The following is a 22,951-nucleotide window of genomic DNA, read 5'->3' on the forward strand; positions in this document are numbered from 1 at the left end:
GTTTCAAAACCAGGAACCTAAGGTACAATCTGGATTGCTAGGTATCATGCTTTGTGGGAAATATTGAGGAGGTGCCACAAAATCCGATGCTGAAGATCTTCTCCGCTCAAGATTCAAGGGTTGCACAGTGATAAAGAGATATGCAGCACATGTCATCAGAAAGTTGGTGATTCGCCCATCAAGTCTGCTTGCACTGCCTGTGCATATCTGGAAGCAATGAACCAGAGTACATTCACATATACCAGAAGCTAAGGACGCAATCCTTGATAACATCCGTTTAGACCGATCATCTTTACTCCGTACATCCCTAGGCATTTACACCTCAACATGGCTCATGGAGTGGATACACTCTTCGGTGGTTTTACGTAGGCCAGAAGCTGGTGCCAGAGACAAAATAAGCCATGGCGTTCGGCAAGTTCCAGCTTCTTTTTTATACCATCTCGTTCCCCCCTACAATATCCTGGCACCGGATCTTCTCTTTACGTAGACCTCAAGTATACCGCACGTATAATCATCACCGACTCCGCATTCTTCAAGCCAATTTTTCCCACCACGAGGTCTCTTCAAGTGAATCACTCAGAATGCCGACCTTCTACGAAGTCCCTCCCCCTCATGTCCCAGAATTCTGGACCACGATTCCCAAAATAACCTTCCCAGTTGGAGCATGGCTGTGGGTACTCAGCTATATTCTCCTCGCCCGTGAGACATTCCGGAGCAAATCATACGGCATGCCGATTTTTGCCATGGCCAACAACTTCGCCTGGGAGATCATATATGGCTTCTTCTACCAGGATCTGTTGTCAAAGCAGATCGTGAGCACTATATGGGCGATTGTCGATGCCATCATGGCATACGGAACGGTCAAGTACGGCAGAAATGAGTGGAAGCACACCCCTATCGTGGAGAGGAATCTAGGGAAGATTATCATTGCATTCCTTGCATGGTGTCTCTGGGGCCATTGGGCTTTCATGAACTGGTACCTCAACTATAACATTGCGCACAAGAAGGGCAAGTTTTATCTTGGAGTAGAGGGACCAGACCAGACGGAGCTGAAGTGGTGGTCGGGAGAGATCGCTCAGATGACGCTTTCTGTCACCAGTCTGATGCAGTTGATTATGAGGCAGCATACCGGGGGCGTTACCTGGGCTATTTGGTGAGCAATAACTTCTTGAATTTGCCACGCGCAGAGGCTAATATCTGGGAAAGGGCGACAAGATTTATAGGATCCTCCATTCAGCCGCATGGCCATCTCACACTGGCATGGTATTTTTGGCCAGAGGCACATGCGTATTATATGAGCCCTCCTGCCGTGTTTATGTGGGTCACGTCAATGATGTGCGATGCAATATATCCATTCGTTTTTTATCGGATCAGGCAGACAGAGAGACAATTGCCCAATGGACGAAGGGTTCCTGGGAATACCATCCAAAAGAAGGATGATTAGACTGCACATGTTGCTCGGGCTTGCTGCGGAGGCTTTCAGCCATGATGCCAAATTGTATAGCTGGGCGCTGACTGGGTGTTATTAGAAGGCAACTGCAATTGTAGGTAGAAATAAACAAGCTGATAGAGTGGAATATAACAGACAAGACGATAAGTTGGATGGCATGAATTTATTGCCGACGTTATGTTTGGTAGGGGTGGCACGGAATATTAACCAGAATGCGAAGCATGCAGGAAAGGCCCCCGTGGGCTACCAAGATAGCACGTGACCACGCGGCCCCAGAACGCGTTCGTTCCGCGACGAGAACTTATCCTCTCTCTGTCCATGTGAACTACTTTGCAGTCGGTCGGTCGCCACCTATCCCCCAAGCCCAACACTCCCTTCGCTTCTCCAACAGGGGAGACCATCAAAATGGGCAACGAAGAACTTTCCGAGTTTGAAAAGCAGCGTCTAGCGAACATCGCCGAACGCGATGCGCTCCTTAAAAAGCTCACCATGGACGCTCAGTCCTCTGGGCTTTTTCCGCCGAAGATGCCGAAGCCCGCTGCGAAAGATCAATCGCGATCGAAAAAGAAAAAGACACCCGTGAAGAAAATCAAAGAGGAAGATCTGCAGCCGCGCCGTACCTCCTCCCGGTTGAGGGGCATCGCGGCAGAGAGCGAGGTCGCGAAACGCAAGCTGGAGGAAGAGACCGAGGCACAGCAGGCGGCGGAGAGATTGAAGCGTGTCCGCAAGTCCGATGACTTTGCCTTCAATGAGATGGTGGTATATGGACAGAAGTTGTCGGGAGAGAGTCTGATTGGAGTGGATGTGGTTACCAAAGGCGTGGCGATGCCGTATCAGCGGACGTTTGGAGATGATGATATCCAAAAGACGGCAGATAAAGATCTGAAAGCACTGCGGAAGGAAATGAGCGAATTGAAGCTCTGGGAAGCATGGGAACCTAATAGTTTGTTTGCCGACTCAATCCCTAGTATTCTGAAGGCCTTCTCACCGATATGTCCCAGGAATCAAAGTCACCCCCGAACGAGTCTACACAATGACCTTTCACCCAACAGAAACCAAACCCCTTATATTCGCCGGCGACAAACTAGGTAATCTCGGTATTCTAGACGCCTCGCAAGAGAGACCGATCCCCATCAAATCCGAAACCGACGAAGATGAAGACGACGAGGACCCGGACCCGATCCTCACTACCGTCAAACCACATACTCGCACCATCAGCTCCATGTACATACATCCCTCCAAACCCACCTCTCTGTATACAGCCAGCTACGACAGCTCCATCCGCGAAATGGATCTCGAAAAATCTACCAGCGTCGAGAAATATGCCCCAGAATCCACCTCGGACGACGTCCCAATCTCCGGAATCGACATGGCCCTCGACGACCCCAACGTTCTCTACTGGACAACCCTATACGGCGAATTCGGACGTTACGACACGCGCGCTCCTCGCTCGAAACCGAACTCCGTCACAACATGGCAACTCTCCGAGAAGAAGATCGGCGGTTTCTCTCTCTACCCCACGCAGTCACATTATTTTGCGACGGCCAGTCTAGACCGCTCGATGCGGTTGTGGGATCTCCGGATGCTGGAACGCAAGAAGGCGGACGTTGTACCTGTTGGAGAACATTACAGTCGGCTCTCCGTTTCGCATGCGGCTTTTAACAGTGCGGGGCAGATTGCAACATCATCATATGATGATACGCTCAAAATCTATGATCTGAAAGCCAAGGGGGTTGTATCGTGGGATGCTGGCCATACACTTTCTGAGGATGAGTTACGTCCGGACACGGTTGTGCGACACAACTGCCAGACGGGTAGATGGGTTACTATGTATGTGTCTCCATTTCTCCTTCCTTTTCTCTGACTGCATGGCAGATGCTAATTATAATGACAGCCTACGTCCCCAGTGGCAACAGAACCCGCAGTCTTGTATCCAGCGGTTTTGCATTGGAAATATGAATCGCTTTGTCGATGTGTATAGCGGCTCTGGGGACCAGCTTGCCCAGCTCGGTGGGGATGGTATCACAGCTGTGCCGGCTGTTGCTGTGTTCCATCGCAGCAAGAACTGGGTTGCGGGTGGAACGGCCAGTGGGAAGATCTGTCTGTGGATGTGATGGGAATACAAAGTTATAGCTTGAGGCTGAAACTATGTAGGCGCTTTGTCGATGAACCTGGAAATAATGCCCAGATACTTGTACAATAGATGGTGATTGAACTCATCTACAACTGCATTGACCTCAGTCGAGCAAAGTAGTACCGTACACGATACCTACCGCAATAGTATATATAGTACATGTGCATGTCACTGGACCCACCCTACAGGCTCCGGCGAACTGCAGGAGCTTCGGGCGCAGTTCCGTGGTCCACCGCGGGGAAAATCCCGGCTCGAGGCGGTGCCTCTTGATAATAGCAGCTAAGTAGATCTTGGCGCGTGTACGAAATCCCTCCAAGAACCATGATTCATCCCTGATTCACTCACCCCCTTGCCTCCGATACCATATCCACCATGGCCCAATCCTCCCACCGGGACGATTTCTTCCAGACCACGTTCGTCATGCTACCGTCCCGTTGCTGCCTGCATGCTCGTCACGTTACTAATGCATTCCCCTCGCCTCCAGAGCCGCCCTCGACGATCAGAAGCGCAAGATCGCCAAATCGCAGAACACTAATGGCGCTCCCATCCGGCTCCAGAGCAAAATCCTCGCCGTTGCAGCCGATCCCCTGAGTGCAGGGTCTGTCTTTGTGGCTCAGAGTGGTGGCACAGTCAGGAAGGTCATACTCGAAGTAGGTGCACGGTATCCCTGGATACCATACGGGAGCCTAGACTAAGCCGATCCCCGGTTCTTCCGTATTTGTGTATAGACAGGTGAAACTGCGGCCGTATTCAAAGGCCCAACTGCACCTATCACGAGTCTCTGTTTCAGCCCCGATGGTCGCTTGCTGTTCGCCGGATGCTGGGATAAGACGGTATGGAGCTGGGACGTTGCATCGCAAGCACCGCAACGGCGGTATGAGGGACATACCGACTTCGTAAGATCGGTTGCCAGCGTGAAATTCGATGGCCAGGATGTCCTCGTCACTGGAGGCGCCGACGCGCAGATTCTCGCCTTCAACATCGCGACCGGCCAACGACTTTGCACATTGAAGGGACATGCCAAGGGGATTCAGGACCTGGCTCTCGACCCCCTTTCTCTTGGATCGGATGGTCCGGACCTGGTGGTATTCAGTGCTGGCAGTGACCGGGAGATTCGCCAATTCGACCTATCAAAGGGTACGCAAGACCTGACGGGAACCGACGCACTTCTAGCCCACGAGACCAACGTTCACAAGATATTCTTCGATGGCGATGGCGATCTATGGACCGCCTCGGCCGACAAGACTTCAAAGTGTCTCGTGAGAGAGGATGACTGGAAACCAAACCTGACGTTGATTCACCCCGATTACGTGCGGGATGTGGTGGTTCACGAACAGGGCGGCTGGGTGATCACTGCGTGTCGGGATGAGGAGGTTCGGGTCTGGAACCGTTCTGTGCGTGCATACTTTCTCCCCGCATAATCAGTGACTGAGTGTCTGGCTAACAATTTTCTCTTTACAGACGGGGAAGCTTCACCATACATTCTCCGGTCATTTCGAAGAGGTTACCGGGCTTGTACTGCAAGGGTCGACCGTGGTTAGCGTTGGCATTGATGCCACTATTCGCCAATGGTCTTTGAAACCCGACGACCTTGAAAGCGCCATAGCCAAGGCCAAGGCAACCACGACAGAGGAGGAGGAAGAGCAACCCAACTCAGGGTCGATGCTGACCGAGGAAGAGGAACGTGCATTGGCAGAGCTGATGGGAGAGGATTGAGGCAGTTATGTCTCAAGAATCGGGTTCATATGTGAATATTAAAAGATAATGCTTGTCCAGTTGCATCCTACCTATTGTGGGGAAATGCCCAAATAATAATACACTCGCATAGTGGTGAAAAGCAGCAATCTTACCCACTTTGTGACGATCCTCATGAAAGTCTGCAGTCAAACCAAACAGTTCTCCAATTAATTGGAACCTTTGGGGTGATATCAAGCAGTAGTCACTACGCATGTTCAGGTGGTTGCCTTCTTGAATAATCGGTCCAGACGGCACATAGTGTCATCCAGTTTCATTGAAGGCAGCAGATTGTCAGATTTCAAATATCCAGGATTTCACGCAGCCCTATATTGTAGCATATTAACCCCCTCAATCCCAGCGAAGAGACCTTCCTGATCTCCCTCTTCTTATGGCCATCATCGGTCATCCCTCTTGGACACTTTACTGATCTTACTGTTGATCCGTGCAACACATCAGTCAATATGAAGGCTCATTTGATCAGCATCTTGGCTCTCTTTGTTCTGTTTGTGACTGTCGGTCACACTTTCCCCCAGCCTGAAGATGGCCTGGCTGCTTTCCAGGGACGGGATGCAAGTTTGACCGTTACTAATGAGCGCGACCTTCCTTTTACCTCTGCTGAACCTACCTTGGTTAATCCTTCCACTGACGGATTTGACACTGATGGATCTGATGCCGATGAATCCGACGCTGATGAGTCTGACACTGACAGCTCCGACACCAATGTCTCCGACACCAACGGCCCTACCCGCGATCTCGCCTTCCAGGACGACGCAAGCTCGAACACCACCCTCCCCCTGGACGACGACAACCTCAGCTCTCCAGAAGTTCACGGTCTGGGCATCAACACGGCACAGGACCTTTGTGAAGGCGTAAGTTTCCAATCTCGCCATCCCCACATGCCCATCAATGTGACCTTGAAGCTAACCATAGTTTATGATGTGTAGTACTGCAAGACCGACAGCCAGAATTGCAATGGATATTGTGGCCATGACCGTCATCGTACCAAGAAGTGCGGCAAGAAGAAACCTGTAAGTTGTCATGTCATGTATCTTTGAACTCCTGCCGCTGTTCGATTTGTTGTGGAATGGAAAGATGGTTGACTTGTCCGGTGGTGTAGTGTCGTCGTAACAGGGGCATGTGCAAGTTTGAGCTCAGAGGAAAGGAAGCTGAATGTATCTGAGGGGTTGATGTTTGCTGGGCCGCTGGGCCTATAGTCGGGACCGAGAAGGGTCAGCGCGGTTATGTATGGATGGTCTGAGGCACGTGTTGGATATGGGGATGAACGATGAAAAGGATGGGCTTGAGGATGTTGGATCTTTGTTGATTGGATAGTGTTTCTATTTTACCTAGTTAGCAGGCAGAAGATCTGGGTGGGGTTCTGGACCACTGTACACGGCGTGGTTTGGGTTCCACACAGGATATCTCTTATTTCTCTTTAGGTGCAGTAAGTTCGACCATACGGACCAGAGAAGGAAGGATAACGCAAACACACAGGACCCCGATAAATTTCGCCACAGAGAAGTCTTCCTGAAGCGCTCCGGATAGATACAACTTTCACCTCCAGGTCTTACATATAGACCTGCTACTACGTACACTGCCAATACCACTCATTCATCTCGGTGCAGGTATACCCCGATACGCAGGTAGTTACCCCGGTCCATCCCTCGCCACCACACTGCGCATAGGGCGCGGCAACAGCCGTCGACGTGGCTGTAGCCGTTGCGGTCGTACTTACCCCGACCGTGGAGATGGTAGTACTCGTAGTCTTGCTGGCAGAAGCAGTCCCCGTAGCACTCACTGCGCTCGTACTTGCCCCCGAGGAACCGGGCGTATACTCCTCCAACAACTCGAGATAATAATCATAGGCAGTACCATCAGTCGGCTCCAACGAAAAGATATAATCCCCCCACCACGGCCCTGCGCTCCACCACATGCCCCCGAGCCAGACGTCGCTACTGTCTTCCATCGCATCCAGCATCCCCGTCACAGCCTCCTGACACACGTCGTTCGCGCCGCCGGCAAACTCGCCCAGCACGGCCAATTTCCCGTTCTCGCGGAGCCAGGTCGTCGCGGTAGAGATGCGCTCTGCCCCGATGGTCGAGCTCACGCAGGTGGAACTGGTCCCGGATCCGTCCGAGTCGAGGTACTGGTGCATCTCATAGATGAGCTTGTTGGATGGGTCGGTCAAGTTGGCGAGATCGGTGTTGGTCGTGCTCCAGGTCCAGGCGCCGCTGTAGCTGTTGCCTTCCGCGAAGATGTATTGGGTTGTGGCGCCGGTGGCGCGGATGGCGGTGATGGCTGCTTGGTTCAGGGAGAGGACGAGGCTCTGGGTCATGTCGTGGTACTCGTTGTCTGTCCGGTAGATGGGGAGTTAGTTTGGGAAGGGCTCTGGAGAAGGGAGAAGGGGAGGAAGTACTGGTATCGAAGATAACACGGTCATTGGTGGTAAATTCACTGGCGACGGTTGTCCAGAATGCAGCAAAGTCGGACGTAGAGGTGATAATGTTGCCATAGCTGGGGTGGTGGGGGGGTTAGCTCGAAGTGTGACTTGAAGTGTGTTGCAAGACCTGGATAGAGAGAAGAGGGGCTTACTATCTTCCGAAGTTATGAGGGTCTACCACCGCATAGGCGCCTAGATCGGTGATTGTTTCCACCGTCTGCCAGAATCAAAACATGTCCAATGCACATGAAATGGAGGCAACCGCACCGCTTTCAGATCCGCCATGTAGGTTGCATCGGCCGCCCCCGTCAAATTGGTTGGCACCAGCCGCTCCATCAGGAACGGCACGCGGAAAATGTTCATTCCCGCATTGTATAGAGTCGTGATGCCCGCTGTATCAGGCCAGATGTAGTCGGTACCGAGGACGCCGGGGATGTTGGTCTGGCCGAATTCCGCTCCAGACTCATTGCTTCCGAACCCTGCAGGATCAGGGTCAGTATGACTCAAGGAGGTGAGAGAACGAGGGGAGGGGGGGAAGCATACATAGGAAGGAAGACGAGCGTTTGGCTCGGGAAAGGGCCCACGCCTGAGAGAGGAGAAGGGGCAGCAGGAAGAGCTTCATCTTGGGAGATGGGGGTGAACTCTGCTAAGATCCATGGTGCAGACAGACACTGGGTACAGCAGTCAATTTATATACCATGTATCGACTACCTAGCAGTGACAGTGATGTTGATTCCGATGTCGAGAAGAGCAAGAAGAGTCGGACGGCCTCTCGGTCCGCCCTCCGTCGGATCTGCAGGCCCAAATCATCCCAAACACCAAAAAAGGAACGGAGAGAGGACCAATTCGTCACGGCTGTCATACAACGGGAGGTCCGCTCCTTTGCCGATCTGTAAAGGTCCGGATCGTCGGGTTTGATGGGCAACGGTCGTGCAGGCCGCAGGCTGCAGCCAACTGCCGGGCTGCATTGGATGCGGAGAACATCCCGTCCACCCATGTGGCTCTGGCATGAGGACCCTCGCCTTGGACGGATTTGTGTCAGCATTAGGTCTAATCATTTTAGACAGGAATTAAAGGGTTATACACGTGGAGCCCATCGGATTGAAAGATGCACGGCTGACAACCAAGTATATAGCTTCCGAATGTGATATTGATCTGGATATACTGACACTCTAACAGGTGATTCCACTAGGTTTCTACCGCTGAGTATTATACTATTCATAGTAGTGGGACAAATCTCTGCAGAACCAAGCACCGATCAAATCAGATCATATTGCTCCTAACTAAGCAGCGCTCGTTTGCTGACTACTTCTGGCTATTCCTAATCCCGGCTACATCACTCCTCACATCACTCCTCACATCACTCCTCACATCACTCCTCACATCACTCCTCACATCACTCCTGCCTATTGCTCCTCCTTGTTTCCCCCTCTCCACTGCACCCCCCCATTGCCTCCCATTCCATCTACTACCGGCTCATTGTTGCTCATTCCCTTACAGACACTGCGAGTAATAGGAATTCTCATACGTGCAGGTATATCCGCTGACACAAGTCGTCGGTCCCGACCAGCTATCACCACCGCATTGTCCATATGCCTGAGCCACCGAGGTCGAAGTCGAACTGCCCGCGCTCGTCGTTGAAGTGGTCTTCAAGGTGGTCGAGGTGGCCTTGGAAGTGGTTGAGGTGGTCTTGGCCGTGGTTGAGCTGGAGCCGGAGCCGGAGCCGGAGCCAGACGATCCACTCGAATAGGTCGATCCAATGGGCCCGAACTTGATGTTGGAGAATGTAACATACGAGTTCGCGTCATCAGCTTCCACAGTAGCCGGGACCCCAGAATCAGTGCTGCAAGTACCACGTGCCACACCAGGGGAGGTGGCCGATTTGTTGGTCGGGTAGTCACTATCCAGCCACAGCATATCGGCGTCATGGTCATCCCACAAGCTCAAGACCAAAACCATTCCCTCCGACATGGCCGCACTCATCCCCGCCATTCCTCCGTGCACATCAAACACGTTCTCATCTCCGAAGAGCGTCTTTTGTGCATCACACCACGATGACGTGATCGAGTTTCCGCTCGCGCTCGAATACGCCGAGGCGCCATTGGCAATCACCACGCCGTTCTGCACGTACAGCCGCCGGATTTCGGAGAGCGTGCCCGTCGAGGTTCCATCGTCGGTGATGAACTGCGTCACCACAGTGAAGGTGCTGTCCGTGTCCACGGTCAGTCCCGGGCCGTAGAAGCTAGTGTTACCCAGGCGGTACGGGTTGAAGTCGCAGCCATCTGGATCGCATGTGCCGCTGTACCGGTCTCCGGTGGCGCTGTACGTACCACCACAGTTGTCGCCTTCACACATGGTCTGCCCGGGGGTGTTGCAGGGGTGCACGGTGAATGCGTTGGAGATGCTGTTCGCCTCCCAGACGTCCATTTCCGCACAGCACGATCCGTGGTTGCCTACTCCGCTGTTGACGTCGTTGGTGTCCGGCACCCAGCCCTCGACATTGGCTTCACCGTCAATAAACTTCAAGTCTCGGGGACACTGAGAGTCGCAGTACCCTGTGCCATATTTGGCGCCTGCCTTGTTGGTGGAGTTCTCGGAGGTGCCGCCGTCGGCGTCCATAGCGACGAAATACAGTGCACCGTTGAGACCGCAGGGGAGGTTGGAGACGTCCACGTCAAAGGTGAACTCTTGGTTGAGAAGCTTGAAGATCTCGTAGGTGCTGTCATCATTCATCAGGTAAAGACGAGAGCCGATGTTTTTGCTCGAGGAGGTGGTGACGAAGTTCAGCCGCAAGGCGTCGTCGTCCGTGGTCACACCGTAGGTCGCCTCGTAGGTGGCTCCCTCGAGGGCGCAGTTCGCGGCGCAGGTCACGTCGTCGGGACAGATCGTGGCATCCCAAGTGTTACCAGTGTAGCAGTTGGTATAGCCCGATGTCTCGTGCACCCAGCGCCAGTTGGCGTCGATGACCACCTCGCCGTCGTTGGTGGTGCAGCTGCCGCTGCTGGTGCAAGTCTGCCAGGTCAGGGACGGGTGCGTCTCGGTCTGGTAGGTCCCGACCTGCTGTGCATGGCTGGTGGCGATGATGCAGGCGAGCAGGGCTGCTCGGTACAGGTGGAAAGAAGACATTGTCAGACTGATGTCCTAGACTTCTGGAGGAATTGAGTTGATTGAGATGTGCTGCGGTGATGATGAGAGGATGGAGAGAAGGCGTTTATATATATTTTTCACCATAGTATATCTGTTGGACAGCCCGATGCTGGCCAGATGAGCAACGGTCGTACGGACCGCATCCCGATGATGGCTCGTGTTGTTGATAAACCGAGTAACCTGCAGACTGGAAGCGATCTCAAGAAGCGTGATGGAAGGGGTCACTTCCTTGACAAAAGTGGCAACCCGCCGGCTAGTGTGTGGCACGGAGGTTGGATGGAGATGTGACCGTTGCCCATCCGGCAAGGTGGGCTAGTATGTCCGTTCCCTGATCAGGGATCGTACAGGAGGACCCTTGCATGCAATAAGCCGACTTCCCATGTGACGAACCCTATCTCGCAGCCCTAATCTAATCAATCACCATCCCCGCCTTAGTCAGCACCGTCAATCCTCGCCCGCGACCGGTGGATGACAGAAATCTGCACCGTGTCAGGACTCGGGAACTTGAACCACCGCCGATTGCTTCCGCGTCCTTGATTCAACATCAATCCCCCCAATCCAGCCCCCCCGTCTCCAAAATGAGCTATATCCTCACCCTCTCCTGCCCGGACCGCCCGGGCATCGTCCACTCCGTGACGGCCTACCTGGTGCAGCACACCCTCAACATCATCGACAGCAGTCAGTACGGCGACCCCACCAGCCAGCGTTTCTTCATGCGCGTCCACTTCAAGGACGAATCCTCCCCCTCGAAGTCCCTCGCCGACCTGCGCGCCGCCTTTGAACCCACCGCCCAATCCCTGTCCATGGACTTTCAGCTCGTTTCCGCAACCACCAAGCCGCGCGTGCTGCTCATGGTCTCCAAGATCGGCCACTGCCTCAATGACCTTCTCTTCCGCGCGTCCACCGGTCAGCTCCCCATTGACATCCCGCTGATCGTGTCCAACCACCCGGACTTCTCCACTCTGGCCGCGACCTACAACATCCCCTTCGTACACCTCCCCGTGACGGCCGATACCAAGCCCCAGCAGGAGGGCCGCATCCTCGAGCTCATCCGCGAGCACGATGTCGAGCTGGTCGTCCTGGCCCGGTACATGCAGGTTCTCTCGCCGACGCTGTGCGAGGCCATGTCTGGAAAGATCATCAACATCCACCACAGTTTCCTGCCGAGTTTCAAGGGCGCCAAGCCCTACCACCAGGCGTTCGACCGCGGTGTCAAGATCGTCGGTGCGACGGCGCACTTCGTCACCAGCGACCTGGACGAGGGCCCGATTATCGAGCAGAATGTCGTCCGTGTCAGCCACGGCATGAGCCCCAAGGAGTTGACGCACGCGGGATCAAACGTGGAGAGCAATGTGCTGGCTACCGCGGTCAAGTACTTCGCGGAGCGGAGAGTGCTGCTCAACGGACACAAGACCGTTGTTTTCAACTAGTTTGTCTGTCTTGGTTAGTGGTATATAGGGAGAGGTAGGGAGTATAATGGTCTGGCGCGCGTGGGGTGACATGGTAACCAGCAGATCCACTTCAAGGGGTGGGTAATCCTGATGTATAGCTCTCAGATGGGGTCATAAGCATGTTGATGGGATAGCCGATGGGAAGGGCGCAGGCTATATAGAAGAGAACCGGATCTCCGGCGGTGCGCTTAGGCGCGGAGTAAGCAATCTCGGAGAGATTGGAGCAACAATGAACTTTCTACCAATCAGTTTATCTTGTACGGGGTACCTACCAAATGATACTATCCTGTCCGGGCTATGGAGTACAGTGAAAACGTAGCTTCATGACCGATTGCTGGGTAAGCTGTTGCAGCGCATGTTCCATGCAACGACAGACTGGCAGTCAATGCGTATGATGTCCCGGTCGGGGCAATCTTTCCACACCAATGCGAGTGCGGTTCCAGGGATGCCTATGTCAGGAAATCAATTCGACAAAACCAGCATGGTATCATTTGCGGATTGTCCGACCGGCGATAAAGTAGATTCAATTGCGCTCTGACAGCCATAGACAGCCAAAAGGGGAGGCGTTCATGTGAACGATCGATCTGGACCACTTATCAGCGACATGCAAACCATGCAAACGGCCGCGACCGCCCCGGGACGGGCCCGAAAATGGCAGAAAAAAAAAAAAGTCTGTCCGCCGGCGGCAGCCAATATTGTAAGCCAGAAAGCTCACGGCGCAGTATTTTTCCTCCGCCAGGGAAGTTTCACGACCCAGCTTTCCAACTTCGATTTTATTTTCACCCAGACAAAGCCGATCTCACGATGGTCGGGGTAAAGCGCTCAGTGGACGCAGGTGACGACCGCAAGGGAAAGCGGACGAAGACGAAGACCCCGGTTTCTGCGCCGACGAAGAAGTCCAAGTCGGCCCCCGTGAAGACGTCCAAGCCCGAGTCGAAGAAGGCCGAGAAGACCGGAAAGTCGGACAAGAAGGCCTCGAAGAAGAAGGCGCAAAAGGAGGAGTCTGAAGACGACGACGATGAGGACGACTTTGACTTGGATGATGTTGACGATTCGGAGATTGATGCCCTGGACAACGACGAGGATGATGATGTTGATATGAATGATATCGAGGAGGATGCTGGCTCGGATGAAGACAGTAAGGAGGAGACCAAGAAGTCCCAACCCGCCAAGTCCGCCGATGTGGATGCTCAGAGTATGATTGATCTCTGTTGGAAATTGCTCTGGAAATTTGCGGCTAACATCTTTCACTTGCGCAGATAAGTCCACCTCCCGCGAATCGCATGCGAAGCAAAAGGCTCTCCTGCAAGAGCGCAGGGCTGCCAGGCCCAACGCCGACACGATCGCTCGCTCGAAGAAGCTGTGGGAGCAGCTGCGTCGCAAGTCACACGTTCCTCTCGAGGAAAGGAAGAAGCTCATCAAGGAGCTGTTTGAAATCATTACTGGACGGGTCAAGGACTTCGTTTTCAAGCACGACTCGGTCCGTGTCATTCAGACGGCCTTGAAGTACGCCAACCTGGAGCAACGGAAATTGATCGCAACGGAACTTAAGGGCAGCTACAAGGAACTTGCGCAGAGCCGATATGCCAAGTTCCTTGTCGGAAAGTTGATCGTTCACGGAGATGCTGAGGTCCGTGACTTGATTGTTCCGGAGTTTTACGGACACGCCAAGCGACTCATCCGTCACCCTGAAGGATCCTGGATCCTCGATGATATCTACCGGTCGGTGGCAACGAAGGAACAAAAGGCGAACCTCCTCCGCGAGTGGTATGGTCCGGAATTCGTCATCTTCAAGGACGAGAGGGAAGGTCCTCCGTCGGCAGACCTTTCGAAAATCCTTGAGGAGCACCCGGAGAAGAGGGGCCCCATTATGCATTTCCTCCACGAACTCATCAACCAGCTGGTGCAGAAGAAGACGTCAGGTTTCACGATGCTACACGATGCTATGCTGCAGTACTACCTTAACACAAAGCCGGGCAGCTCTGAGGCCAATGAGTTTATCGAGTTGCTGAAGGGTGACGAGGAGGGAGATCTGGTCAAGAACTTGGCTTTCACCAAGTCTGGCGCGCGGGTGATGGCTCTGAGCCTGGCATATTCGAATGCTAAGGACCGGAAGCTCCTCACTCGTTTCTACAAGGACACCATCAAGATGATGGCAGGTGATGCTCACGGACATATGGTTCTCTTGGCCGCCTACGAAGTTATCGACGATACCAAGCTCACCGCCAAGATGGTCTTCCCAGAACTACTGAACCAGGCCATGGACGCAGAGTCCCGGAACGACGAGCTCCTTTATCAAGTGACCGACCTGACAGCACGTATACCGATACTGCAGCCCTTCGCTGGAGATCGGGCCAAATGGCTTCTACCCGAAGGGGATTTGGAGTTGTTGAAGGAGATCCGCGAGATCCGCAAAGAGACATCGAAGAAGGAGCCCGAGATCCGACGACAGGAGCTGGTCAAGGCTGCTTCTCCCGCGGTGCTTGAGTTCATTGCCGCGCGTGCAGAGCCCCTCCTCGAGTCGAGCTTTGGGTGTCAGTTCCTTGCCGAGGTACTGTTCAACGCCGACGGTGACAAGAGCGCTGCCCTGGCTGCTGTGGCGGAGGCCGCCAAGACCAAAATCGATACCCCAGAATCTCCTTTCGTAGGCCGGTTGCTGAAGTCTCTGGTCCAGGGTGGACCGTTCAACCCGGCTGAGAAGAAGGTCGAGAAGGTCGAGCCAGCGCTCGACTTCCACGGCCTCTTGTACGAGCAAATTAAGGAAGAGACCATGTCGTGGGCGACGGGATCGAATGTGTTCGTGGTTGTGGCCCTAGCGGAGTCGGATGACTTCGAGAAGAAGGGCGAGCTGCTGAAGACGCTGAAGAAGGGCAAGAAGGCCCTAGAGAAGGCCTCCTCGGAGACAGGAAAGGATGGCAAGAAGAGCAGCCCGGTCGCCAGCGGTGCGAAGCTGCTACTCGAGAAGATCCGGTAGAAGCGATTCATTTTCATTTTTACATACAATAGCACAGGATAGGTGGCATTGTAATATTAGCTGGTTCAGTACAAAAGTATTCTTGGGATCAGTTGTTCTTTTTTTTTTTTTCTTTGGGGATACTTTTTATCTGTGGTGTAGTCACCCGATCTTGTCATCTGGTTGATCGGGTAAATACTCCGCCTTATTCGTATTTGTTCTTTCCCATGTCTGAAGTTCTATATAGATACGAGCTACTCTGTATTCATTGCTGGATCCTCACCGACTGCAGTATGGACATTGTTCGCTGTGAGCATACTGTTTAGAAGCTAGCATAACTAAGATGCACAGAACTGACTAAGCACCACAACCTGACATAACTAAGCCAACTATCCAACTAGTTAACCAACTAACCAACCTTGGTAATAAATACGCCAATCGCCTTACTAACCCCAGACGGACGAGTGACCAGGTTGGCCGCAATAGTCGATAGACTGCCGACCCATCATCTATCCATCCATACTACCTAGCTTCCTCTTCCTCTTCCTCTTCCTTACTACTCACCAATCCCTCCTACCTCTTCCAATCCACCAAAACCGCCAAGATGCGTCTCCCAATCCTCTCCGCCGTCCTCACTCTCGCCCTCACAACGCTCACCTCCGCCGCGGAGCTCGGCATCGAAGTCACCAACCCCGTGGAATGCACCCGCCAGACCAAGAACGGAGACACCGTGCAGATGCACTACCGGGGAACTTTGGCCTCGGATGGATCGGAGTTCGACGCCAGTTACAAGCGCGGTACGCCGCTGAAGTTTAAGCTGGGAACCGGACGGGTGATTAAGGGGTGAGTTGTTTCACTTTAGTCTAGACTAGACCTGAAGAGGGGGGGGTTTGAAATGAAAATAGATTGCTGATTGTTGCGCGTTTCCGTATACAGATGGGACCAGGGCCTGCTTGACATGTGCATTGGGGAGAAGCGTACGTTGACGATCCCTCCTGAGCTGGGGTATGGGGACCGGGGCGTGGGGCCGATTCCTGGGGGTGCGACGTTGGTCTTTGAGACGGAGTTGGTGGGCATTGATGGGGTGGATAAGGATGAGTTGTAAATGAATAGGACAAAGCATCATGGGATAGAGAATTGAATGGGTGTGCTTGGTTGGATGAATATACGAGGATGATGTCCCCATGGACACTGGGTGGATGGATGGATGGATGGGTGCGTGCGCGCCTCATGCTTGAAATGAATTACATTTCTTATCTATTTATATTATCTGATTGGTCAGGTATATACTATCTCTAAGGGTATCATGTAAGTAGGTTACATTGGCTGGCAGTCAGCAGTGGCAAAGCCGCCAGACCAAGAATGAAAAGCCGGGAAGATATCAATCCATCGCATCCAACTTATTCTCGGTTACCTCGTCGTCGTTCTCCGAAACGAGGATTCCGACGAGACATTCGCCCAGAATGGCATCCCAGTTCACCCACGGATGGATTTCGAAGAAGAGTTGCCCCGAGTCTTTTCCCGCGCCACGAAGCAGCTCGCCCTTCCCACCGGGGTGGAAAGGGAGGTATGGCGTTATGTTGTAGACCTTCCCCTGATATGATGTCCACGCATCGGTGCCCTTCCGACCGTTCTGTGCCTTCAGCATGGAGGGTGTGACCCGGACCAACGTCGGGGGTAGGTTGGCGCCCCGCAGATTGTTGTTGGGATTGGAGGTGAGCGCGGCCCAGTCCAGCGGCGAGTATCCCGGTTCCAGGACGGCTCTTTTGGCTGATTTTGACGGCTTGGCGATGACCTTTGTTGGTGCGAGGCTGTTGTTGGTCGGACGGTTGTTGGGCGGAACACGCAAGGATGCTGCAGCGGAGGGTGGCGGGCGTAGCGAGCTGGATGTATTGGGGCGCGGGGGGTATCGGCCTGATGTCAGTGGCGAAAGGGAAGAGGCCGCTTGAGGTTGCGGATTCTGGGATGCTATCGGACGCAATCGAGGTGGGGCAGGGGGAGGCATGAGCGAGGAGGTTGTAGCTGATGCAGTAGGTTGTTGAGGGACAGGGGGCGGTGGCATGAGAACGTTGTCCCCCATCTTTGTCTGGACTGGGGGCTGAGATGGTGATCTTATCGATCCATTCTGCGCCTCGTGGTCGGGTTGGGACTTCTCTGAGGGGCTTGATCGGTCCGCGGCGTTGTCTAGTTGGAAGGAGGGTACTTCGAGCACAGGCGCCTTTGATGCGGATGCCTTGGGAGTTGTCTGGGACTCATTTTCAGGGTCGTGCTCCTCTTCGAGCGGATTGACGGAGCCGCTGGCTTTTGAGTCTTCCGTGAGCTGAGGCGTAGGGGGCTTCGTGGGGTGTGACTTCGGTGGTGGCTCTGGTGTAGATGGCTCAGGAGCCCAATTAGCGGGAGGGTAACGGTAGAGCAGGAAGCATGCTGTGGCAATAAGCGTGGCGACCCCTACCCAGCCCATCCTGGACACGTCTAGTAACTCGAGAGGAAGATGAGGAATGAGTAGGATGTTTGAACCCGCGAAGCCCAAATCCGCGGAAAACATGGCGCACGTGATGAAAGATTGCTGTTCGGCTTAGTAATATTTATACATGCATGCATTGAATAACGGTGTACCAATCATAGTCTTCCTATTTAGGACCACTCACTGCGGCACCGTATGGCCACTGTCCACTCCACACGTGAATAGAGAAAAGGCGCGGAGTGCGACTTGTCTGCTTTAGTGCGGATGATGACAAAATATCATAAGCTTCATCTCCTCTTGCGAGCCCCAGAAAGCAACAACATACTGTATATCATGGGGCTGCTGTTCAGCTTTCAAATTCGTCATGTGGCCGGACATCAGTGAATAATCTCCCATCATTAAATACCTTTACAGCCTTGCAGTCATAACACTAGGTGCTTGTTTAACCTCTTGTATGTATAGTATCTATCCAAGCAGCCTGCGCCTTGAAGAAACAGCAGTCTATCTGGCAAACGGGAATCTGCAGGCTTTAGCTCAGCCAAGCTTTGTGGGGCCCCCACTGCCCGCCCCGAACGCATGTTTAATAAAGCCACAATCCAATTGACCGGCTCACTGATGCTGCCATGCCCTCGGGATCGCACTTCTTCCTCATGATTGACAGACATCAGTCTGAAGTACCGAGAAATTACCTGTCCTACTGTAGAGTTCCCGAGCGCACTAGCAAATGTAAATTATAAGATGTGACTTGGGCGTGTTCGCCTTGCCCGAATCATTTAGATAGTATATGAAAATAGCCATTACATAGATTAACACTATTATCGAATCTCAAAAGAGTGAGAGATAGCTTTATTGTTCATTCTATCGGCAAATGCCTGACCGATCGGCCCGATATTGTGGAAATCTCCGCGGATGCATGGAAAGTAACACCCATACCAATAGAACCGAGGAATGACGGATAAAAGCTCAGTGGTACGGTCTGGAAGGCGCAGCGCCTTGCTAATCGTACAGTTGCGGGGTAGCATGAAGACACCAGAAAGAATACGCCCGAAGTGATTAACAGTACAGAAGTTATGCCGAAACACGACTTGAGTCTTGTGGTTGCGAAGCTTCGATGACGCGGGACAAATGGCAGCCAACCATTGACTATCATGGGAAAACAAGCCTTACATGAATCCAGACGAACCGAAAGCGGAAGGACTGAATACAGTAGTACTAGTTAGCAGAGTGAAATAGTCAAGCTCCTTGTTCATTTAGTGGTAGAGGGCGGGAGTTTAATTCCCTCCGTGGTCCCTTCCGTAAACGACTCGCCAGCTATGATTCACAGTGGATCACGATTACTTATGCGTGCAGTGAGCAAAGCTTTTCTGGCCCTTGATTAAAATAATAGTTCCGAAGCCTTGAGCGATAATTTTATATTTTCCCCAGTATGTGGTATGTGAATAAATGTTATCAGGCGTTAGCCAGACCATGGGCATGGCAGGAATCGGTCTGATCGTGATTAAAACGGAGAACCAAGCTTAGCCCTGGTACGAGAGGCGAGAACTTCTCAAGTCACTCAACCCATGGAACTCTCTCGTCTGTCTTCAATACAATGCGTAGCCCAGTGGTTTCTCGACGACTTTCCCGAACGAAGAGGCGAAGAGGCCGATATCGCTGTCGAGGCCGGCCGGCGAGCGGGGCTGTGGGGCAGGGCCGGACCGCAGCATGCCTCCGACCTATCCGCCAATTAGATGGGCGATATGGTACCATTCGTTAGACTTGACGAATAATTGCAGATTGAGTAAGTAGCATGGCGAAAGCTTGTATCTTCCCGAGGGCATTCTAAGTCAAGTCCCAGTACGGAGAAGCATTACACACAAAGGATGGCTAACGAACGCTCGTGTGATATTAATGTAAAAGCTATTGCATGGCTCACCTACTTTTCCCTGGAGAGAAACCCATCAAAATTATCGCTCCAGTGATAGAAAGAGGCATGCATGGTACAGGCTATGGTTGAGGAGTATGTATTGGAGTGGTATGCATCATATCATACGACATCGGCATATAGCTACCTGTACCTAATAATCACCCATGCAGATTACACCCTGTACTGCAACCTATGTGTTTTGAGTTTCTTATGAAAGGTAGATTTTATGAATGCAGCCTTTATGGACTCAGTTCTAGAAATGCTAGCGAACAGGATGTACGGACAAGTCTGGGTACTGCGCGGAAGACTTTAGACTCCTCAAAACACCCAGTCTTCGGTGGCCTTGGGGATAGGTTGCATTTCCAGAGACTTGGAACCAAGACAACAGACTCAATACAACGTATTCATTGACTTTGATATAAAGGAGACTTAGCAAGGCGTTATTGCTGCATTCGGCCTGGGTGTGTGATTCTGCATCACCTACGCTTGAATTGCTGTGTGGGGAACTGACAGATATTGTGTTTTCGAATAACAGTGGCTTACACTGGTAACGAGGGCTGCATATTTATGGGTCAGAAACTAGTGTGAACGCCATATAGGTCATAGACATTGGTTAAGGGGGGTCTGGGCTGCAACCAAAAAGTCATGGGAAGCAGAGAAGACCTGTTTGCAACCTTCTTCCAGTAGAGAACATGATATCAATCCCCAGTCAAGACCCTAATCTGTGATGCCGTACTAATCCATGATGCAATAACGGGGCCACGTACTGGGTAGAATGTGAGCTCATTGGACCTCAAGTGGTACAACCCACGGAAGTAGAATACGGTACACTTGTTTCCTCGTAGACTAAGGTTATATCTCATCCACTGGGCCTAGGACCACCGAGATCTGCTTCCCGGAAAGCTTGTGAGAAAGAGCGGAAGTCCGAAAGCAGAGATGGCTAGACTAATCTAGTCTCTCTGGTAAAATATAAACAGGTTGAGGAAGCTCGCATTCGATGGAGGAATTAGACCCTTGAAACGCGCAAGTGTGAGTGGGACAACAAGCAAAACAGAATGCAGCTTTTTGCGAGACAGAACGGCCGGTCTGTGCTGGCTCTGGCAGCTGTAGCAGCCCTTGCAATCAGCAGTCAATCATGTGCAGTTCATCTCCCCGAGAAGGCATATTCGCAGCTGCTCGAAGTCCAGTCATCTTTTCTCTCCATATTCTCTCAGCAAAAACCGTTCAATCCCCAGATTCCTCTTCCTGATAATCATCGAGACCCAGAAGACCATGAAGCCGGCGGACACAAGGACAGCTTCAAGCACTACTGCAAAAGCGCATTCGCCCACAAAATCCACAGAGAGATGCCGCACGTGAAGCTGCACGATGTGATGTATATTCCGGGAAAATCAACCCTTGAACTTCTCTGGTATCATGAGACTTGCGGCGAGGCGTACGAAACAGAGCAGTTCATCGCGACCGATACCTGCCGTCTCAACATGACTGTTCCTACTTCGGAAAAAAGCAACATAACGATGGAGGCCTGGTTCCCACGAAACTACAAGGGCAGGTTTTTGAGCACGGGAAATGGTGGACTTGGTGGCTGTACGTCCATTCCTGATCTAGTTATCAATATTTCTTTTTTTCTATTTTGTTTTGGCGGCCTGCTCCTACCTTGACGAAAAGACATTGCACTAACCGTCTGACAGGCATCCAATATGGCGACATGGCACTGGCCACCAACCTCGGCTTTGCAACAGTCGGAGCAAACAACGGACACGATGGAATCCGAGGAACATCATTCCTGGGCAATGATGAGACTCTTAAGGACTTCGTCCATCGATCCGTGCACATGGGGGTCGTTATTGGCAAGAAGCTGACCAACATGTTCTACCCCGAGGGATACGATAAATCATACTACCTGGGCTGTTCCACAGGGGGTCGTCAAGGCTGGAAAGCCCTGCATGCACACCCCACCGACTTTGATGGTATCGTGGCCGGGGCTCCAGCATTCAACTTCGTCAACCTCATCGCGTTCGTCGGCCATTTTGGCCCGCTCACCGGGAAGCCAGGCGAGGACAAGTACCTGCCTCAGGAAAAGTGGGAGTTGGTGCAAGCGGAGGTCATGCGACAGTGCGATGGAATCGATGGCGTCGAAGACGGCGTCATCGAGAACCCCGATCTATGCAATCCCGTCTTCACTGAACTGATCTGTCCCTCGGGCTCCTCGTCATCAGATAACGACTGTCTGACCGGGCCACAAGCCGTAACTGCCCGCAAGGTGTTCGAGCCGCTTTACGGAGAGGAAGGGAAACTCCTTTACCCTCGCCTCAACCCGGGCGCAATCGACACCACGAGCGCGACCTTATTTTCCGGTGATCTCATGTACCTGTCAACCGATTGGTTCCAGAACGTCGTCTACAACTCCACCGACTGGGACCCAGACGATCTGAACACCACAGACATGGCACTTGCGCTGAAGCAGGATCCTTTCGGAATCGAGACCTGGGATGCCAACCTGGCCCAATTCCGCGACCAGGGCCGGAAGATCCTCCACTACCACGGCACTCAGGACGAGCTCATCAGCTCCGATAGCTCGAAGCTCTTCTACGAGCGGGTGGCGGAGCAAATGAACGCGTCTCCGCAGGACCTCGACGAATTCTACCGTTTCTTCCCGATCAGCGGTATGGGTCACTGCCTGGGAGGAAGCGGTCCGCACTATATCGGCAATCAGTTGGACAATTACTACAAAGACGATGCGGAAAACAACGTGCTTATGAAGCTGGTCCGGTGGGTCGAGGATGGGATCGCCCCGGAATATATCCGGGGGGCCAATATTTCCTCGACGCCTGGCAAGAAGACCTTCACCCGCAAGCACTGCAAGTGGCCCATGAAGACTGTTTACAAGGGGCCCGACTTCACCGATGAGAATTCGTGGGGCTGTGAGGAGTGAAGCTGGATCCAATTGTGAACCTCAAGCGGAAGCGGAGTGATCCTGCTCGGTGGAGCAGCGCAGCACTTGGCTTGCGAGTATTAGCTAGAAGGACTTTAACCTGGCCAAGCCGGTGGGTTGTTGACTGCTTGTAGGGTGTTTTATTAACCCATTCAACATGGGTGGTGGATGCCTCGAGTAACTATCTTGATATGATAATGCGAGAATAATACACATAATGAGACATAATCTAGCAACTCGTTGACCAGATAGGGCTATCTGTCGTAGAACACATTCCTTCTCGCAGTACCTTTGACAGAAGTCAGAGGGAAGTCAGGGACCAACACGAAAGACC

At 52.7% G+C, this 22,951-nt stretch overlaps 11 protein-coding genes across 11 annotated transcripts; 8 read left to right on the forward strand and 3 right to left on the reverse strand.

Moving 5' to 3' along the window:
• Window positions 1-358: 358 nt before the first annotated feature.
• Window positions 359-1,636, forward strand: BO70DRAFT_362506 (uncharacterized protein). Its single transcript, XM_025543322.1, has one exon. The coding sequence runs from the start codon at window positions 582-584 to the stop codon at window positions 1,155-1,157; it is 576 nt and encodes a 191-aa protein (XP_025398858.1). The 5' UTR covers window positions 359-581; the 3' UTR covers window positions 1,158-1,636.
• A 219-nt stretch (window positions 1,637-1,855) lies between these two features.
• BO70DRAFT_315695 (WD domain protein) lies at window positions 1,856-3,645 on the forward strand (the record flags this gene model as incomplete). The annotated part of the gene is made up of 3 exons (XM_025540325.1): window positions 1,856-2,393; window positions 2,452-3,280; window positions 3,345-3,645. 3 exons carry the CDS (start codon window positions 1,856-1,858, stop codon window positions 3,562-3,564), a joined length of 1,587 nt encoding a protein of 528 aa, XP_025398859.1. The 3' UTR covers window positions 3,565-3,645.
• A 311-nt stretch (window positions 3,646-3,956) lies between these two features.
• BO70DRAFT_292992 (WD40 repeat domain-containing protein) lies at window positions 3,957-5,300 on the forward strand (the record flags this gene model as incomplete). The annotated part of the gene is made up of 4 exons (XM_025539422.1): window positions 3,957-3,997; window positions 4,069-4,234; window positions 4,313-4,978; window positions 5,046-5,300. The coding sequence occupies 4 exons, from the start codon at window positions 3,957-3,959 to the stop codon at window positions 5,298-5,300; spliced, it is 1,128 nt and encodes a 375-aa protein (XP_025398860.1).
• Window positions 5,301-5,658: 358 nt separating this feature from the next.
• Window positions 5,659-6,584, forward strand: BO70DRAFT_45612 (uncharacterized protein). Its single transcript, XM_025548464.1, has 3 exons — window positions 5,659-6,190; window positions 6,266-6,349; window positions 6,439-6,584. Exons 1-3 carry the CDS (start codon window positions 5,783-5,785, stop codon window positions 6,499-6,501), a joined length of 555 nt encoding a protein of 184 aa, XP_025398861.1. The 5' UTR covers window positions 5,659-5,782; the 3' UTR covers window positions 6,502-6,584.
• Window positions 6,585-6,906: 322 nt separating this feature from the next.
• Window positions 6,907-8,383, reverse strand: egl2 (putative endoglucanase; the record flags this gene model as incomplete). Its single annotated transcript, XM_025541152.1, has 5 exons — window positions 6,907-7,673; window positions 7,738-7,835; window positions 7,914-7,978; window positions 8,029-8,240; window positions 8,305-8,383. The coding sequence occupies 5 exons, from the start codon at window positions 8,381-8,383 to the stop codon at window positions 6,907-6,909; spliced, it is 1,221 nt and encodes a 406-aa protein (XP_025398862.1).
• An 849-nt stretch (window positions 8,384-9,232) lies between these two features.
• cbhB (putative 1,4-beta-D-glucan-cellobiohydrolyase) lies at window positions 9,233-10,887 on the reverse strand (the record flags this gene model as incomplete). The annotated part of the gene is made up of 1 exon (XM_025541153.1): window positions 9,233-10,887. One exon carries the CDS (start codon window positions 10,885-10,887, stop codon window positions 9,256-9,258), a length of 1,632 nt encoding a protein of 543 aa, XP_025398863.1. The 3' UTR covers window positions 9,233-9,255.
• Window positions 10,888-11,428: 541 nt separating this feature from the next.
• Window positions 11,429-12,594, forward strand: BO70DRAFT_362509 (formyltetrahydrofolate deformylase). The gene has a single exon (XM_025543323.1). It carries the CDS (start codon window positions 11,487-11,489, stop codon window positions 12,336-12,338), a length of 852 nt encoding a protein of 283 aa, XP_025398864.1. The 5' UTR covers window positions 11,429-11,486; the 3' UTR covers window positions 12,339-12,594.
• A 503-nt stretch (window positions 12,595-13,097) lies between these two features.
• BO70DRAFT_337397 (uncharacterized protein) lies at window positions 13,098-15,420 on the forward strand. The gene is made up of 2 exons (XM_025541154.1): window positions 13,098-13,554; window positions 13,619-15,420. The coding sequence occupies exons 1-2, from the start codon at window positions 13,164-13,166 to the stop codon at window positions 15,331-15,333; spliced, it is 2,106 nt and encodes a 701-aa protein (XP_025398865.1). The 5' UTR covers window positions 13,098-13,163; the 3' UTR covers window positions 15,334-15,420.
• A 187-nt stretch (window positions 15,421-15,607) lies between these two features.
• On the forward strand, window positions 15,608-16,690 carry fkbp3 (peptidylprolyl isomerase family protein FPR2). The gene is made up of 2 exons (XM_025543324.1): window positions 15,608-16,155; window positions 16,249-16,690. The coding sequence occupies exons 1-2, from the start codon at window positions 15,917-15,919 to the stop codon at window positions 16,415-16,417; spliced, it is 408 nt and encodes a 135-aa protein (XP_025398866.1). The 5' UTR covers window positions 15,608-15,916; the 3' UTR covers window positions 16,418-16,690.
• Window positions 16,691-16,693: 3 nt separating this feature from the next.
• On the reverse strand, window positions 16,694-17,773 carry BO70DRAFT_337398 (cytochrome b5-like heme/steroid binding domain-containing protein; the record flags this gene model as incomplete). Its single annotated transcript, XM_025541155.1, has 2 exons — window positions 16,694-17,166; window positions 17,290-17,773. 2 exons carry the CDS (start codon window positions 17,771-17,773, stop codon window positions 16,694-16,696), a joined length of 957 nt encoding a protein of 318 aa, XP_025398867.1.
• A 2,964-nt stretch (window positions 17,774-20,737) lies between these two features.
• BO70DRAFT_387591 (putative feruloyl esterase) lies at window positions 20,738-22,754 on the forward strand (the record flags this gene model as incomplete). The annotated part of the gene is made up of 3 exons (XM_025545916.1): window positions 20,738-20,824; window positions 20,975-21,269; window positions 21,374-22,754. 3 exons carry the CDS (start codon window positions 20,738-20,740, stop codon window positions 22,615-22,617), a joined length of 1,626 nt encoding a protein of 541 aa, XP_025398868.1. The 3' UTR covers window positions 22,618-22,754.
• Between the last annotated feature and the right edge of the window lie 197 nt (window positions 22,755-22,951).

Source organism: Aspergillus heteromorphus (genome assembly GCF_003184545.1).
Source record: "Aspergillus heteromorphus CBS 117.55 chromosome Unknown BO70scaffold_14, whole genome shotgun sequence".
Taxonomy (NCBI): domain Eukaryota; kingdom Fungi; phylum Ascomycota; class Eurotiomycetes; order Eurotiales; family Aspergillaceae; genus Aspergillus; species Aspergillus heteromorphus.

Bases quoted from the DNA above. Each gene is read 5' to 3' on its own strand.
- BO70DRAFT_362506 (XM_025543322.1), top strand. From the start codon at position 582: ATGCCGACCTTCTACGAAGTCCCTCCCCCTCATGTCCCAGAATTCTGG.
- BO70DRAFT_45612 (XM_025548464.1), top strand. From the start codon at position 5,783: ATGAAGGCTCATTTGATCAGCATCTTGGCTCTCTTTGTTCTGTTTGTG. The intron at 6,191-6,265 runs GTAAGTTTCCAA...TATGATGTGTAG, and splicing joins CACAGGACCTTTGTGAAGGC to TACTGCAAGACCGACAGCCA. The intron at 6,350-6,438 runs GTAAGTTGTCAT...CCGGTGGTGTAG, and splicing joins AGTGCGGCAAGAAGAAACCT to TGTCGTCGTAACAGGGGCAT.
- BO70DRAFT_362509 (XM_025543323.1), top strand. From the start codon at position 11,487: ATGAGCTATATCCTCACCCTCTCCTGCCCGGACCGCCCGGGCATCGTC.
- BO70DRAFT_337397 (XM_025541154.1), top strand. From the start codon at position 13,164: ATGGTCGGGGTAAAGCGCTCAGTGGACGCAGGTGACGACCGCAAGGGA. The intron at 13,555-13,618 runs GTATGATTGATC...TCACTTGCGCAG, and splicing joins CGCCGATGTGGATGCTCAGA to ATAAGTCCACCTCCCGCGAA.
- fkbp3 (XM_025543324.1), top strand. From the start codon at position 15,917: ATGCGTCTCCCAATCCTCTCCGCCGTCCTCACTCTCGCCCTCACAACG. The intron at 16,156-16,248 runs GTGAGTTGTTTC...TTCCGTATACAG, and splicing joins ACCGGACGGGTGATTAAGGG to ATGGGACCAGGGCCTGCTTG.